Source organism: Xenopus laevis, chromosome 3L, assembly GCF_017654675.1.
Source record: "Xenopus laevis strain J_2021 chromosome 3L, Xenopus_laevis_v10.1, whole genome shotgun sequence".
Lineage (NCBI taxonomy): Eukaryota > Metazoa > Chordata > Amphibia > Anura > Pipidae > Xenopus > Xenopus laevis.
The window spans coordinates 90,352,031-90,367,448 of record NC_054375.1 but is presented as its reverse complement, the minus strand read 5'-3'; the positions used below and the strand labels follow the sequence as shown (position 1 = coordinate 90,367,448).

The 15,418-nt window shown below is 38.8% G+C and overlaps 1 protein-coding gene across 1 annotated transcript; it reads right to left on the bottom strand.

The window, feature by feature from the left end:
* Positions 1–1,769: 1,769 nt before the first annotated feature.
* Positions 1,770–14,619, bottom strand: gdi2.L (GDP dissociation inhibitor 2 L homeolog). The gene is made up of 11 exons (XM_018252766.2): positions 14,399–14,619; positions 9,393–9,500; positions 8,961–9,060; positions 7,468–7,602; positions 6,037–6,235; positions 5,754–5,885; positions 4,851–4,950; positions 4,339–4,510; positions 3,573–3,717; positions 2,842–2,896; positions 1,770–2,726 (listed from the first exon to the last, which is right to left on the bottom strand). Exons 1-11 carry the CDS (start codon positions 14,441–14,443, stop codon positions 2,577–2,579), a joined length of 1,341 nt encoding a protein of 446 aa, XP_018108255.1. The 5' UTR covers positions 14,444–14,619; the 3' UTR covers positions 1,770–2,576.
* Positions 14,620–15,418: the final 799 nt, after the last annotated feature.

Here is a 15,418-nt window from a genome sequence, read left to right as displayed (position 1 = left end):
GAGTCTTATGTGGCAGGTTTGTGCAATAACACCTTTTTGCCACCCAACTATCGCCCAGAAGTCCTTAAAGGGATTTTTTCCCCCCCAAAATGCATCATTTATAAGTGCTGCTCCAGCAGACTTCTGCACTGAAATCCATATTTCAAAAGAGCAAACAGATTTTTTTTTTTAATTTTTAAATCTGACATGGGGCTAAGACATTTTGTCAGTTTCCCACAAACTGATTCAATGCAGAAGAGAGAGAACGCTGCCCATGTTAGCGAAGAAATCAGCCAGAAGATTTCAGCCCCATGTGGCCATAGCCATAAACTTCAAACAAACAAACAACTGAATGACAGTCTCAGAAAGGGTATATTTTCCCTTTAAAGGGATAGTGTCACATTTTTTCTGCTTTTTATCAGAAACGTGCCACTAGATCTTTAGTAAAGCCTCTGCTGCCTCCCTGTTAAAAACATGTCCGATTCAGACTTAGGTCCTTTCCCTGATGTCCCCGCAGCGAAGTGTTCCCTTTGAGGGCGGGCTACACTCCCAGTAGGCTGGGGCCTAAACAGCTTCTGTTGCAGAAGAGATGAGTGGGGCAGGCAGAGGGCAAACTATGAAAGGGAATGCTTTTCTTAGAGCAGGACAGTTAAACAGAGGAACAACCCTGCGGTTAGTGGAGTACCGCAGGGCTCTGTACTAGGTCCCTTGCTTTTCAACTTGTTTATTAATGACCTGGAGGTGGGCATTGAAAGTACTGTTTCTATTTTTGCAGATGATACTAAATTGTGCAGAACTATAGGTTCCATGCAGGATGCTGCCACTTTGCAAAGTGATTTGTCTAAACTTGGAAAACTGGGCAGCAAACTGGAAAATGAGGTTCAATGTTGATAAATGCAAGGTTATGCACTTTGGCAAAAATAATATAAATGCAAGTTATACACTAAATGGCAGTGTGTTGGGAGTTTCCTTAAATGAAAAGGATCTAGGGGTCTTTGTAGATAACACGTTGTCTAATTCTGGGCAGTGTCATTCTGTGGCTACTAAAGCAAATAAAGTTCTGTCTTGCATAAAAAAGGGCATTAACTCAAGGGATGAAAACATAATTATGCCTCTTTATAGGTCCCTGGTAAGGCCTCATCTGGAGTATGCAGTGCAGTTTTGGACTCCAGTCCTTAAGAGGGATATAAATGAGCTGGAGAGAGTGCAGAGACGTGCAACTAAATTGGTTAGAGGGACGGAAGACTTAAATTATGAGGGTAGACTGTCAAGGTTGGGATTGTTTTCTCTGGAAAAAAGGCGCTTGCGAGGGGACATGATTACACTTTACAAGTACATTAGAGGACATTATAGACAAATAGCAGGGGACCTTTTTACCCATAAAGTGGATCACCGTACCAGAGGCCACCCCTTCAGACTAGAAGAAAAGAGCTTTTTGAAGCAACGTAGGGGGTTCTTCACAGTCAGGACAGTGAGGTTGTGGAATGCACTGCCGGGTGATGTTGTGATGGCTGATTCAGTTAATGCCTTTAAGAATGGCTTGGATGATTTTTTGGACAGACATAATATCAAAGGCTATTGTGATACTAAACTCTATAGTTAGTATAGGTATGGGTATATAGAATTTAATTAAAAGTAGGGAGGGGTGTGTGTATGGATGCTGGGTTTTCATTTGGAGAGGTTGAACTTGATGGACTTTGTCTTTTTTCAACCCAATTTAACTATGTAACCCTGACGGCATATCAACTTCAACAACGCGAATGACTGATTAAATGAAACATGGCACCAGATTCCAGAATTTGGCTTTACTTTGCAGTACAGAAATCATTTCAAATTCTATGGAGCAACACACCAGACAATTCTCAGTTTGGTCCTTTCAAAGAGTTGCAACAGTGTTTAGAAAAATGCGTCCAAGCCTTACCTGCGTAATACTTTGTGTTTGTTACTTTATTAGATTAAAACAGAAAGGTGGTCTACAGCCCAACTTTTTTTTTTTCCCTAGCCGGTGGCAATAGTTTAAAACATGAGAATGGCACTCCAGGAGTTACACAGGGCAGAGAGAATTGGGTACAGACTATACGAGGGGAGGAGAAAGCAGTAACGGAGAGGCGCTTCATTGATAAAAGATTTGTACAATTAATGGGCAAAAGGGTGGGCACAGAATTGTTCCTGGGGCAAGGGAGACTCCTTGCAGGCCACAACCCCTCTAGCTTCTTCCAAAGCAAAATACCATGGTGAATTCTAAATTAAAATACCAAGCTTAAAATGGCAATATTATATGCACATCGATACATCGTTTACACTTTGGATTCAACCAGAACATTTAGATGCCTTCAAAAAACCTATTGGAGGTAACAGAAAAAAGAACCGCACAAATAGGACTTATTTTTAACAGCAGCCTCTTTGATAGAAAAAAGGGAAGGGGGGGGGGGAAAGCCATCATGAAACAGAAGGGAGCAATTACCAGTGCAATACTCTTTGATGTCATGAGGTCTTTACAACAAAGCAGGCCATACAATATTGAGATTCATACAGTGTTCCTAAGTTCCTGAAATACATATTTGAAGCAGATTCAAAACTTCTCCTATACTGGGAGCTTATTGGTCTTCGCCAAAAATGTCGCTCTTCTTGCGTTTCATCTCTTCAAAGTCAAATTCTGAGCCCATCATCCTTTTGTAGATATCCTTAATGTCATTGCAGGTGGTTTCAAAGTGGGTGGTAGGATCATAAGTGCGAGAAATAAATATCTGGGGAGCAAATTACAGTATAAGAAGAAAAAAAAGACAAACAAAACCTTTTATACCTGACCCACAAAAAGCCATATTTCTTAATACGGCTGAGGTAGGGTAATGAATTACTGACCTGGCTTTCGGTTCCCATATCAGTAGGTGCAAACATGTCACTAATGCTAACAAACCTGAAAGGAGGAAATAAAGGAATAGTATCACTATGTAGATAGGTTTCAGTGGTCTCACTGCTCTATACAGAAAATGTAAAACATTTGATTCATTATATAAAAAGCTTTAGATAGAAAAAGGAGTGATTATTTAGCAGAACTAAAGCTCTTTCCAGAGAGCACAAACTGCTGAATGAATTCCTACTCTAGCCATTCAGCTTTGCAACAATGTTCCTCCCAGTTGAAAAACTTTTTAGAACTGTTTTATGGATTCTATATCCTGCAAATATTACATGTGCTATGTTTCCTACTATATGAAACTAGCTTTAGGCCACAAGCTTTTCTGAGCAGGGTCCTTTAATGCCATTTTTATACAGTAATTTTTTTTAAATTATTGTAAGATCCCTCTGTTATAAACGTATGTAAAATACCACAGCATATGCTGGTGCTATACAAGTAATCATAATATAGGCATAAAACATGGTACATGGAAGCAGCAAGGGGGGGGAAGACAGCATCACGAAGCTTGCAATGTATGTATACGGTGTCAATAGGAATATTAGCAATGTTGATGACCCACACCCAGTGTTCTGCTTTAAAGTAAGCTGCAACCATATTTCCCACTGCTATTACCTACTACTACTACTACTAAATCAGCTTATACATGCTTACAATGCATAAAATAGCCAAAACTTACTTCTGCTCAATGGGTTCCAGGAGATCCAGAGCGGGCTTGATCTCTCTCTCCGGGTCGTTTGTTTCAACAGTAGTGCTGATTATTGCAATATATTTTCCTTGTGCAGCCACATTGTGGGCATATGAAATCATGCACACATAGATGTCTTGTGCAAAAAAAAAGTAAATAAGTACACATGCATTACTGAAAGTTAATTGGAAAAAAATCATTGCAACATGTTTGCCTTTGCCTGCTAAGTGAGGTCAGATAAGCAACAATCCACTGTACCTAAATAGTGTATACTTACGCCTAAAAATAAAGACATATCCCAGCATGGAGATAAGGTCAAATAATCCTATCACAATAAGCATCTATGACCTTTTGCAGATACTAAATGAGATCATTACTGCTGTATAGATATTTGATAATCAGCAGTTCTCCCTGTAACTTCTCTTTTGTTATCTGCTTCACTTTTCTTGTGCCAGAAGCAGGCTGCAGCAACATGATGCAGAACAAACAAAGGGCATTCAATATTTCACCCTTCAGAGGATAAAAAATGTGGTACATTTAATGATCAAACACTTCTCTGTATCACTAAAACTGCAAATTTTTATAAAACATTTTAACGTCTTGATCTTTCTCTCTGTATCCTGCCGTATCAATTATTTCTCCTGTTACACTGTTGGGCCTTGACAACGTAACGGTTTTTCTCTCGAGCTCTGACCTTTTCCTATACCCTGCACTCTCATTCCTACTTGTGCACAGACTGACTTTTTGTGAAACTCACCAGATTTTCTGTTGACTTGATTCTGTGGAATGATGATCTGGCAGGAATTGGCATCATTTGTGTTCTTTATTGGATGGCTCAGAATACAAATTACACGGATAACCTGTCCTACTTTAGTCACCCGATCTGGAACGTAACTAGGATCACATATCAGCTGCTTGCATCGGGCCACCTACAAAAGCCAAAAAGCACTTGTTACATTTAGGAAAATCATGTCATGCTGGTTATTTACCTGTCACCATAAAACCCCTATATATCCCCAAATGCAGAATACAAACATGAATACCTGAAGGCAACATACCAAACTGTTAGAAGACAGGCCAAAGTCGTAATATAAAGGCATACTTTATGTGATTGATCTACAGACATTCTGGAAGAAAACTCTATAGCAAAGGAAGCTGGTTGTATAAGACAACTATAATGCATGCTTAACACATTAACCACTGGTTCATACCAACTACACAGACACTTATAGCAAAAGTAAGGCAATATAAATGCATATAATATCTCACCTCCCCTTCAGACTTCACACCAACAATTTTGCCATTCTCCATCACCAGCTCTTCTATTGGTTTGTTCAACATATATGTCCCACCATAAATGGCACTCAGTCTGGAAAACAGAAGGAGGGACTTTATGAGCAATAACTTGTAGGCATACTTCAGTCTAATTATCCAGTCCATCTCCAGCTTTTCATTTATTTGAGGGAAAAACCATACATGAAAAGTTTTCATTCAAAGATGGTCATGGTCTCTCTTACAGGTTTACAATCTACAGGATGTCAGGTAGAAATACAAAGTGAACTTTGGGAAAAATTGACAGCATAATGTAATGGATATGGAAAAAGGATTAGTGAAGGCCATATGGGGTAAGGCAGCACAAAACACCATGGAGACTTGCTGCTTCTAAAATGTAACAGATAATATATACCATTAGTAGCAAAAGCTGCTTACAGGCACAATCCGATCCAGGTATGGGGGAAAACAATATTGGAGAATTCAAGCAGGTAAGATAGGAAAAAAAATTTTTTACAGGCTGGTCTGCAATAAAGATGGATTATGTACGTAAGTGCATCAACTGGAACCAAGTTTATATCTATTTTAAGTAGGGATGCAATGAATCCACTATTTTGGATTCAGCCGAATACTGAATCTGAATCCTAATGCATATGTAAATTAGGGGTGGGAAGGGAAAAACATGTTTAAAAGCATTGTTTTGTGACAAAAAGTCATGACTTCCATCCCCTCCCCCAATTTGTATATGCAAATTAGGATTCGCATTTGGCCAAATCCGAATCCTGCTGAAAAAGGCTGAATCCTGGCCGAAACCCGAACTGAATTCTGGAGTCGGTGCATCCTTAATTTGAATCGAGATTTGGACGTGCCTGATAAGTAAAATGGGTCTTACTGTCTTACCTTGCAAAACCTTGTGGCAGTTCTCCAAGGCCATAGAGTGGATAAAGGTATGGGCTTTTGCCGTATCGAGCAAGAGATTCACTGTACAATTTAATCCGGTTTACCGTCTCAAGACAGGGCTGGTCCAAATATCTAGGGAAAAAAATGAGAATTTTACACAAAACTTGTCTTCATTTAAGAATTAGTTAGCAAGTAGTATGGGAGAAAGGAAAACCTGCAGTCTTTATAGTCTTTCGTGTAATTACCTATTTGGAATTATTAAATAACATATAACTCAACTTACTCATCAGTCCTATAGAGTGCCAGAGCATGACCTGTAAAGTCAACAACATCCTGGCCCAAATCAAACTTCTTGTAGACATCTCGCATTGTAGTTTTCTTTGGGTCAACACCTTCTTGTGTCTTGCTGTCATTCTCATCAAAGCTGGCAACGTAGCTCAGAAATTTCTTAAATCGTCGCTTTTCAAACATCCCCATTAAACCTTAGGACAAAAAAAAAGACAATCAGGTACAAGTAATTTACAAGGTCAGCTGAAGGCCTAATAATCTCCAACCTTCTATGGGCAGATTCCCAAGTAGGCAAACCCAAATATATGTTCCTAAGCCATTTATCATAAAATAACTATGTCGATTCACTTTTAAAACACTTTACAATATAGTTTGTGCATTTTAATAAAAATCCATTTTTATTAAAATGAACACAACAGAGTTGAGAATTCTGTTTAGGAAAGTTACAGACACCAAAAGATTGCAAAATAGCAAACATAAAATATTTTCCACTTTATTTTCATGTGTTCAAAATAAGAGTGGGTGTGTGTGTGTGTGTGTGTTACACACTGCAAAAACTTGGTGTTGCTGGTCCTCACTACAACACCTAGGCCTAAACTATTCACTGTGCACCTGAGTTACATATAAGACATTATATATACCTACCATACACAAGAGCCATGAACATCCTGTAAATTATATAGTTATAAACCGTTCTTAGTGATGTCATCAGTTATAATCGGAGCTTAGTGATGCCATTGCTGTCGCATGACTCACAGAAACTTGTGTATTATAATAAATAAAGTACCCCCTGTTGAAAAATACGAGGCTATTACAAGTCACACCGGTGTCCCATGACCTGCACAAAAGCATTCGGCCTTGTGCTTTTATATGGTCATGGAACGGCTGGGTGACTTAGAATATCCTTATATTTCACAATAGGGGTAATTTATTAACTATATATAAAAAAAAATACACAGCAAACAACCCTTGTATTCTGCTGTGCCATCGCCACTGTAAAATATCCTGGGGATTTGTGTTTTCTTTAAAAAGGCACACTATGCCAAACCAAACCTGGTTGCTGCCCTAATTTTGCTATGGGAAATCATGCAGCCCTTTTCATAAAGCACTCTTTGCGAAAGATGGTATAAAGATGTGAAAAATATGGTATAGCAAGGCTGCTATACCATCCGGAAATATGGCAATTTAAGGGTGAGGAAGCATTTACAGGCAGAGCTCATCAAGATTTCAAAACTGCAATGGTATATTGCTCTGTCATCTGCATTCTTATCTTACAAAGCAAATCAATTGGACATATTGCTAAAGCCTCCCAGGAACAAACAGAAGGCATTACAATTGTGGGCTTCTCACAATGCTGCCAACTATAGTAGTATCTGGAAAGCAGGGTAAGGGGTACAACAGTTACATCCAAGGAAAACAAACTCACTAGATGCAAGGGCTTCTGTTTCAGTTGAAGGGACCTTATAGATTTTGCCTCCTTTGTAGACAAAGCTCCCCTCAATAACTTTAAAGTCCAGATAACGGGTAACTTCTGTGAAAAGCAACATCTTCACTAACTGGCCTGAAAGAGAGATATTTGAAGAATTCAGGGTAAAAAATAAATAAACTTTAATAATTTGCTTTTCTCGTCTCCTCCCATTTTTTTTTTAAATGAGTCTCACTCCTTTAATCGCATTGTTTAATTTAAGAGTTAACATTTTATCCTCTTGCCCCTTACTAGAGCAAGCGTGTACTGTAGGGCATTACAGGAAGTACATGTCACCCTATATGATGCATTTCTGATTTGCAGCAGTGAAAAAAAAATAAAAAAAAAGCAGAACTGCTCATAAACTCTCATAATGAAAGTAAACAGCATTTCCATCCCAGTACTAAGCTGATGTTATTGGACATAAAAATCGAAATAAAACATGGTGAAGAATGACAAATTAACAAAACATTAGCGAGGCCATATAGGTACATTATAACTTAATATAGAATTGCTCAGGGTACGGTTATAAACACTGTTGCAATGTGGCAGTTTGTTAATCACATATCTGCCTTAATAGTTGAAGTTGTTTACCTTGTTCTGTTCAATTTTCCTTTTTTTTTTTACATAATTGTATATCATAGTGAAAACAGACTTCAATAATGAATGCACCAATTTAGAGTCAGGCAAACCCCTTCTTTGGACATGTGTATGCCTAGGCACAGAGTTGGGACAAGCAATTACTTTCACTTTCCATTCAGCACTTCCTGCTCTCCCCACATTCCCCCCAGTTCTCTTAACGACAAAATTGTATAGCCAGTACATGGGGATGGACATCAGGTCCCCCATTCTGGTGCACAAACAAGATTCTGAGATGATGCAAGACTTGTCTTAATAACAGTGTCCACAAAATGGCTCCTGCCTGCTTGTTATAATTATGAGTTCCCAGACTGATGGAAACACGATTTAAGTAACTTTTACAGTGTAATTAAAGTTAATTTTGCTTGACTTACATGATAAAATAGAATTTGGAATAATTTTTGTGGGTGACGGATCCCGGTTAACTGTTTTAGAAACATGTCCCAGTGTTTCCAACTCACCACCTGGAGTCTGCTATACTATTTATGAATTATGAAATTCTAAAGTTAGCTTAATCAGATGAGGAATCATGGGTTCATATTACTTGGGTGGGATATTATAGGAGATGTGAGACAGCTCATCAAGATTTAGGATGCAAGAGGTTGGGAGGATACATCATTTCACTATGAATCCTTACAGGTTAAATTGGTATTGGGATTTGTATGCACATTTAGAAGATATATCTTCGAAATATATATATTTAGAAGATCTAAATTCTTGTAATTTTTGTTTGGCTGTAATTGTCCACCCTCTTAAGCAACTTATTCAATAGTATGTATTCAAACATCAGCACAGGCTACAGATTTCAGACTTACCATTGGCCATAAGAAATTTGGGAATGAGGTCCACATTCCAGTCTCTTCCTCGTCCCATAGACTCCGGAGGGCTTCCAGGTATATTAAACCTTTTGTACAGCTAGAAAGCGATTTTTTTTTTGTCAAATTGCACTCAACAGAAACACACCTTAACACATATGATGTTTGTTTTCCATGTATACATTATTCGAAGAGCAAAACTATAACTTGAAATATTCAATTATAATTTATAAAAGAAGTCTTTCTCTAGCGCTTACATGAATTGGAATGGTGTTAAACTGCCTTGTTCTAACAAGAGCATGCCATTGAGAAGCAAACCCTGTACTGACCTTGAACACATTGCTTACATTAAATCAAATACAAAACTACAACTACAAATGAGACAAAAGACACAAAAATGGCTTTATTCTAGTGGTCAATATGTATCCTTACATCTTCCAAAGGTGTTATTGATGCACTCTCTCCTCCATAGTAAGAGTTTCTATCCATGTGTAAGACCTTTTTGCCATTCACAGACATTATTCCAGAGAGGATGCATTCCTAAAGAGAAGACATGTAGAACTATTTACATAACAGAAATAACTAAATCTTCAATATATTTTCAATTTAGTCTACAAGTATATTGTAGAGAGAACATTATTTGTATTCAAAGCCACTGCAATGTATAAAAAAAAAAAAAAGGATTTAATCAGATGGTGTGATTAGACCCTGACATTTAGAAGATGGTTGTTACAAAGAATCTGACTGCATAATAATAGATCCATCTAGTTATCACACATATAAGAATTGAATGTGTTTTTTTATCCAACTAGTAAGATCCAGTTATAGCACACAACTTGTATAACTCTCTTGCCTGTAGAAGATATCCAAGCTACAAAATAAAGAGTAGGAGGATATTTTAATGCAAAAGTCCTCAGGATAAAGGAAGACTCATGAACTTCTACTAAAAGGCGTAATATACTTATCAATAGAATATAAATGATTTGGCAGAGAACAAGCAGTTCAGTGATCACTACCACACTGGCTGGCGTGTGTGCGTATATATCTACTGACTCAATCATGTCATTAAGACAGTGTAGGTCCAACACAAAGGTATTAGTTGTTACTGGTGAACACTTCTACATTCTAACTGTGCTGCTGTCTGTCAAAGCAAACTAGGAGCCCCGTGGCATCAGATGGGAAGACAGACCAGTGCAATTTGCCTTTAAACACACTCAAATCAGTGTGAAGACATGCCCGGATTTCCCCTAATTCCAAAAACAGGATGTGAAATGAGGCCATTCCAAAGTTGGAGAAAGTAACTACAGATCTGACTTCTCAGCAGAAATAGAAGTTCGCTGCAACAGACTATTAATAAGAAACAGAATATTAACGCTTTGATCAGCAAATTAAAATCATTTCATCTCGCTAATAAAAGACCTGTCTTAAACTGTACTTCTTTCATCAGCAGCTTAGAAGTACTCATGACAAACCAAATGGCTTATACACAGAAAGTTATTATTAGAGCTATGAGTCTAAAGATAAGGCACTAGTAGCATGTTCTCTGCTAGCAGCCTGTCCCGCTTGTTCTAACTGCCACTGGCTTTAAAGGGGTTGTTCACCTTCCAACACTTTTTTTGGTTCAGTTGGTTTCAGCTATTTCACCATAAATAAAGACTTTTTCCAATTACTTTCTATTTTCTATGTGTGACTGTTTCTCTAATATTGAAATGTAAAGTTTAATTTTTTACCTTCTTTTGTCTTTCTAAAGCAGCTCTGGGAGGGGGGCCGCCGACTCTGTAAACTGTTATAAATGGATACATTTAGTTGATACATTTCTTATCTTTGTCCCTGCTGAGCAGAATCTCTGGGTTTCATTAAATGAAGCTGTTAGACTTGATACAATAATTGCTAATACTCCAGAGATGCTGCCGAGAAATGTATCAACTAGATGTTGCAAAATTGTAACAGTTCAGATTCTGCACCACAGGAACATTCAACTTTAAACTTAGATTTTGGAAAAACAGTAGAAAAAATAAATAAAGGAAAGTAATTGACAAAAGTCTATTTCTGGGGAATAATCTGAAAACAACAACTGAAAAAAAGTGTTTGGAAGGTGAACAACCCCTTTAATGAGATATGACTGACACCAGCAGCGACGCATGGATTTTAGCCTGAAAAACACTCAAATCACTGTACACAGCATGAACAGCAGCAACAGGCCTTCTGCTCCTCCCAAAGCTACTCAGGAAAAGCACAGGAAGTTGGAAAGTTATAGTTTTGTAACAGTATGTGCCATTGGTAATCGTAAATAGAAAATTGCCATTTTAAAATCGTAGGATTCACGGTGCACACAAACAAACCATACATGTTAGGTCACATGAGCCAATTAACAGACAGAAGTGTAGACGCAAAAGACAACTCTTTCTGTTACAGTTAAGAGCTGCAGTATTTCTGGTCAGGTGATCTCTGAGGCAGCACACAGGCCTACACAAAATGGTGGTTCAAGACAAGAGATGTAAAAGGGCAATATATACTTAAATATATGTTCCAGTTCTGTTGCTTAAATATTCATTTTGGGGGTAAAGTTTTCCTTTAAGGCTGGAGAGTGTTATAGTTTATTAGACTTGACTGCTCAACAAACCAGATGTCATACAGAGTAACCCGATTACATGGAGAATCCAAAGTGCCTTTTTAGAAACCATTCTATTCTTAGTACTTATTATATTAGCCTTTAATATTTCCTTCCCAGAACCCAATCACCATGCTCTTTTATACACTTGTGGTAGAAAATTGTACATTTCTAACAAACATTTTTCTTTTCCTAGGACTCAGACTGGCCACACATGCTAAGGTTTGAATGGGCAGTTTGACTAATTCTTATAACAGCTTGACTGCCTGCTTGTTTGTGCCACATCAGATATCAGTTCAGACAGACAAACCCAATCAGATTGCTGTTGATCAATCCAGATTAATAATCATGCACATACAGGGATGTGAAGATTTTCATGTAACCAGGCGATGAGAAGTCTGAAGAAACCAGTTTTGCTGTGTAATCTTCTAAAGAAACTGCTTCAACAAGCATTGAAACTTAGTCTTATCACTTCTAGATATTGTATATAATGGAATATGGACTGCAGTGAGGAAGTAACTAGAAGATGAAAGTGGCACCTGCACTAGGGCACTACCAAGACTTGGGTCACAAGGAGGTTCCACATTTGTGCTACAGCCACATTATGGACACTGTCCATTTTCCATTATAGCTATAGGAATGTTGTTTACCAAGAATTCATATAGAATTTACAATTCTTGCGTTACATTTTTATTCATACAGACAAAACGCTGCACATAAAATCAGCTCAAAAAAAAAGGAACTAAAATGTTGTGAAAGTTTGCTGTGATTATCATCTTACTTCACAAATAAACTTCATAAATGAATGTTGAAACTTTAACCCTAGAGCTTTTTGAGTGGCTACCACAATACAGCTTTAGCTGGAAGTCAGTAGCAAAATGGGAACCAACTTCTTGTTTCTAAATACATGCATGTCACCTACTTGGAAACAATATGAAAACTCACTGCAGAATTGTGATAGAATTGCCTTTGTTTGAAGCGTAATCTTACGAAAACTGTACAGGAAGGTAGTTATCAAGACGACCCTTAGGGCTCTTACTGACGAGTGGTTGAAGCTGCGCTCCCCTGCGTTCCGTTTTTCAGCTGCAGGGGAGCGCAGGAATAGACGCATTCAGCTTTTTTCAATGGGGGTGTACTCACACAGGCGTGTGTAGGCGCCGATCGCAGGAAAAATGCAGCATGTTGCGTCTCAACCTGCGTTCGTCGCCTACACGCGCCTGTGTGAGTCAGCTGTTTTAAATTGATACATTTAGTGGATACATTTATTATCTTTGGCTCTGCTGAACAGAATCTCTGGGTTTCATTAAAGGCAGTTGTTAGAAAAAAAATGCAAAGTAATTGAAAAAAAATCTATTTCTGGTGAACAATCTGAAAACAATTGAATTATTATTTGTGGTTTTTGCGTTATTTAGCTTTTAATTCAGCAGCTCCCCAGTTTGCATTTTCATCAATCTGGTTGCTAGGGTCCAAATCCCTAGCAACCATGTATTGATTTGAAAGAGACTGGAATATGACCGGGAGAGGGTCTGAATAGAAAGAGGAGTAATAAAAAGTAGCAAAAATAATAAATTTGTAGCCTTACAAGGAGTTTGTTTTTTTTAGATGGGGTCAGTGAACCCCACTTGAAAGCTGGAAAGAGTAAGAAGAAATAAGGAGGATAATTCAAAAACCATAAAAAATAAAGGCCGGTAGAAAAAAAGTTGCTTAGAATTAGCCATTTGACAATATACTAAAAGTTAACTTAAAGGTGATTCACCATTTAAATGCATGGCAAAAGGTATCACATTTCGACCACACCCAGGAGCATGCATTGTCTTTAATTGATCAGCTTGCAATGCATAAAAAGAGATTACATAGCTGTGGACCCAGCACAGCTATAAATGGTACAATGGTGGTGGGAGGCAGCTGATGCAGAGGCATACATAGGCACACAAGTTAGTTTCAGGCACTTCTGAACAGCTGACAGTGTGGGTTGACAGTTTAGCCATGTATTGACAGTACCTTATATGAAAATGGCAGGAATGAATGAGTACCTAAGCAAGGTTTTCTTCATAGCAATGGAGTGGCAGAGAGCCCACACACACAGCCCTTTATGAGAGCCCTACAGATGCTTCTCATAGATCAGCGATTGACTTCAGCTCCCTAAAACGAGTGTATTGGTGACGGTGAAAAGGAAATAAAGGGAAAAGAAAGGGAAACCTGAGCTAGCTTTAGCAGTGCTGGAAAGTCTGGGACTCTCCACATATCTTATATGGATAAGGAAGTATAAGCTTGAAAAACACAGACTTGGCAAACTGGAAAGGTTTCTAACCTGTGTATAGATGGAACACTGCTTTGCTTAACTAGGGAACCATTTTAGATATCCCCTAATTTGGAATTGCAAGGCAAAGAAATGAATCAGCCCAGTGGTCTAAGCTTATCATTTAAGGTTTCAAATGGTGTCCAGAGTGCTATGAAATAGGCCAAAGCTGCCAGCCCATTAGAGGAGCAGATTGGGTCGGACTTCAAAGCTCCAGCTGCTGTGCAAGTTATGCCGTGTATTTCATTAATAGCAGCTCGGCTGCCCATGCCATTAGCTCGGGCTGGACATAAAGCTGACTCACTAACAAACATGCAGTTATACTTGTGCACTGATGAACGGAAAATACACCACAAATAAACCATATGATTGGTGTGAAATGCATGGCAAGGCTGCTGTACACCACTACTGCAAGGGAGTGTCCCCACACTACGGGCCTTGCCAGCAGGCCACCTCACACAGGCAGTGGATCTGGTGGAGAGCCGAGGTGTGGCTGGCACTGGCCAAGGAAAAAGTACAAGAGCCTACCGTCAGGCCGGTGCCTAACACGATTACGTCGTACTCCTCATTCATGATGTTGCCGGCACCGAGTGAATCAGAAGAAACGCGAGGAAGAATCAGGGATGCGCTCACGGAATACGGGTAGCGGATGCGGAAGCGCTGACAGGGAGGTGGCGCGCGCACGCACTGACAGGCCGACACGCTAGAGGCACGTCCAGCCAATCAAATTGCCTAACATCGACAGTCTCCGCTGGTAAGGAGGCGTATCTAGAGCTGTTCTCCGCAACCTATTGGAGTAGTTCAAGGGTAGGCAGCGATAACGTAAGTACCGATTTGGCAGAAGTACGACAGACGTGTAATTGGCCAATTAGCAAGCAGGGTGTGGTCAACTCTGCGCGTTTATTTGTCAGTCCTCGTGCGTAGGAGGGACACAAAGGGTGGGAGGATATTTCTTTTTTTTTTTGTGTAGCGTATTATTGAATAAATCTCAGTGTTTACCGCTGCAGGAAAGGGAGGTGCCGGGCAATGATACGTGGTCATGAGTCTAGTCTTGTTTGTAACAGGCTGGGCGTCCTGTGGTCAGCAGCATAGTTTTTACTACTGTTTGTGTAGTAGTAGCTTAACCTAATTTTAAATGACATTTCCAAGAACAGTCTCTGGTTCTTAAATGATTCTATGGTTTGTAAAACTGACTAGTGAAACATTTGCATTTCTATACAGAGTATTGTTCATTCCAGTGCCAGGCCTGTACAAATACCAGCCAGAGTAAACCATGATTCTATATGGCATATCTATTCATAGTTTTGTTTTGCTATTAATTGGGGGCTGATAATTTTATATTTTAACAAATTAAATGCCCTATATAACCAAACTTTCTTGGACAATACATTCCCTATTAAATACAATCCTGTATATTATATAATTATACACTAGAGTTTGGTCATCTTTCTATGCATCAAACTGTTAAGTATATAAATGGCACGTTCTGATGCCACAAAGGTACATGCATATACATTTATACAATGGAAGTTGCTGCGATAGCAGCAG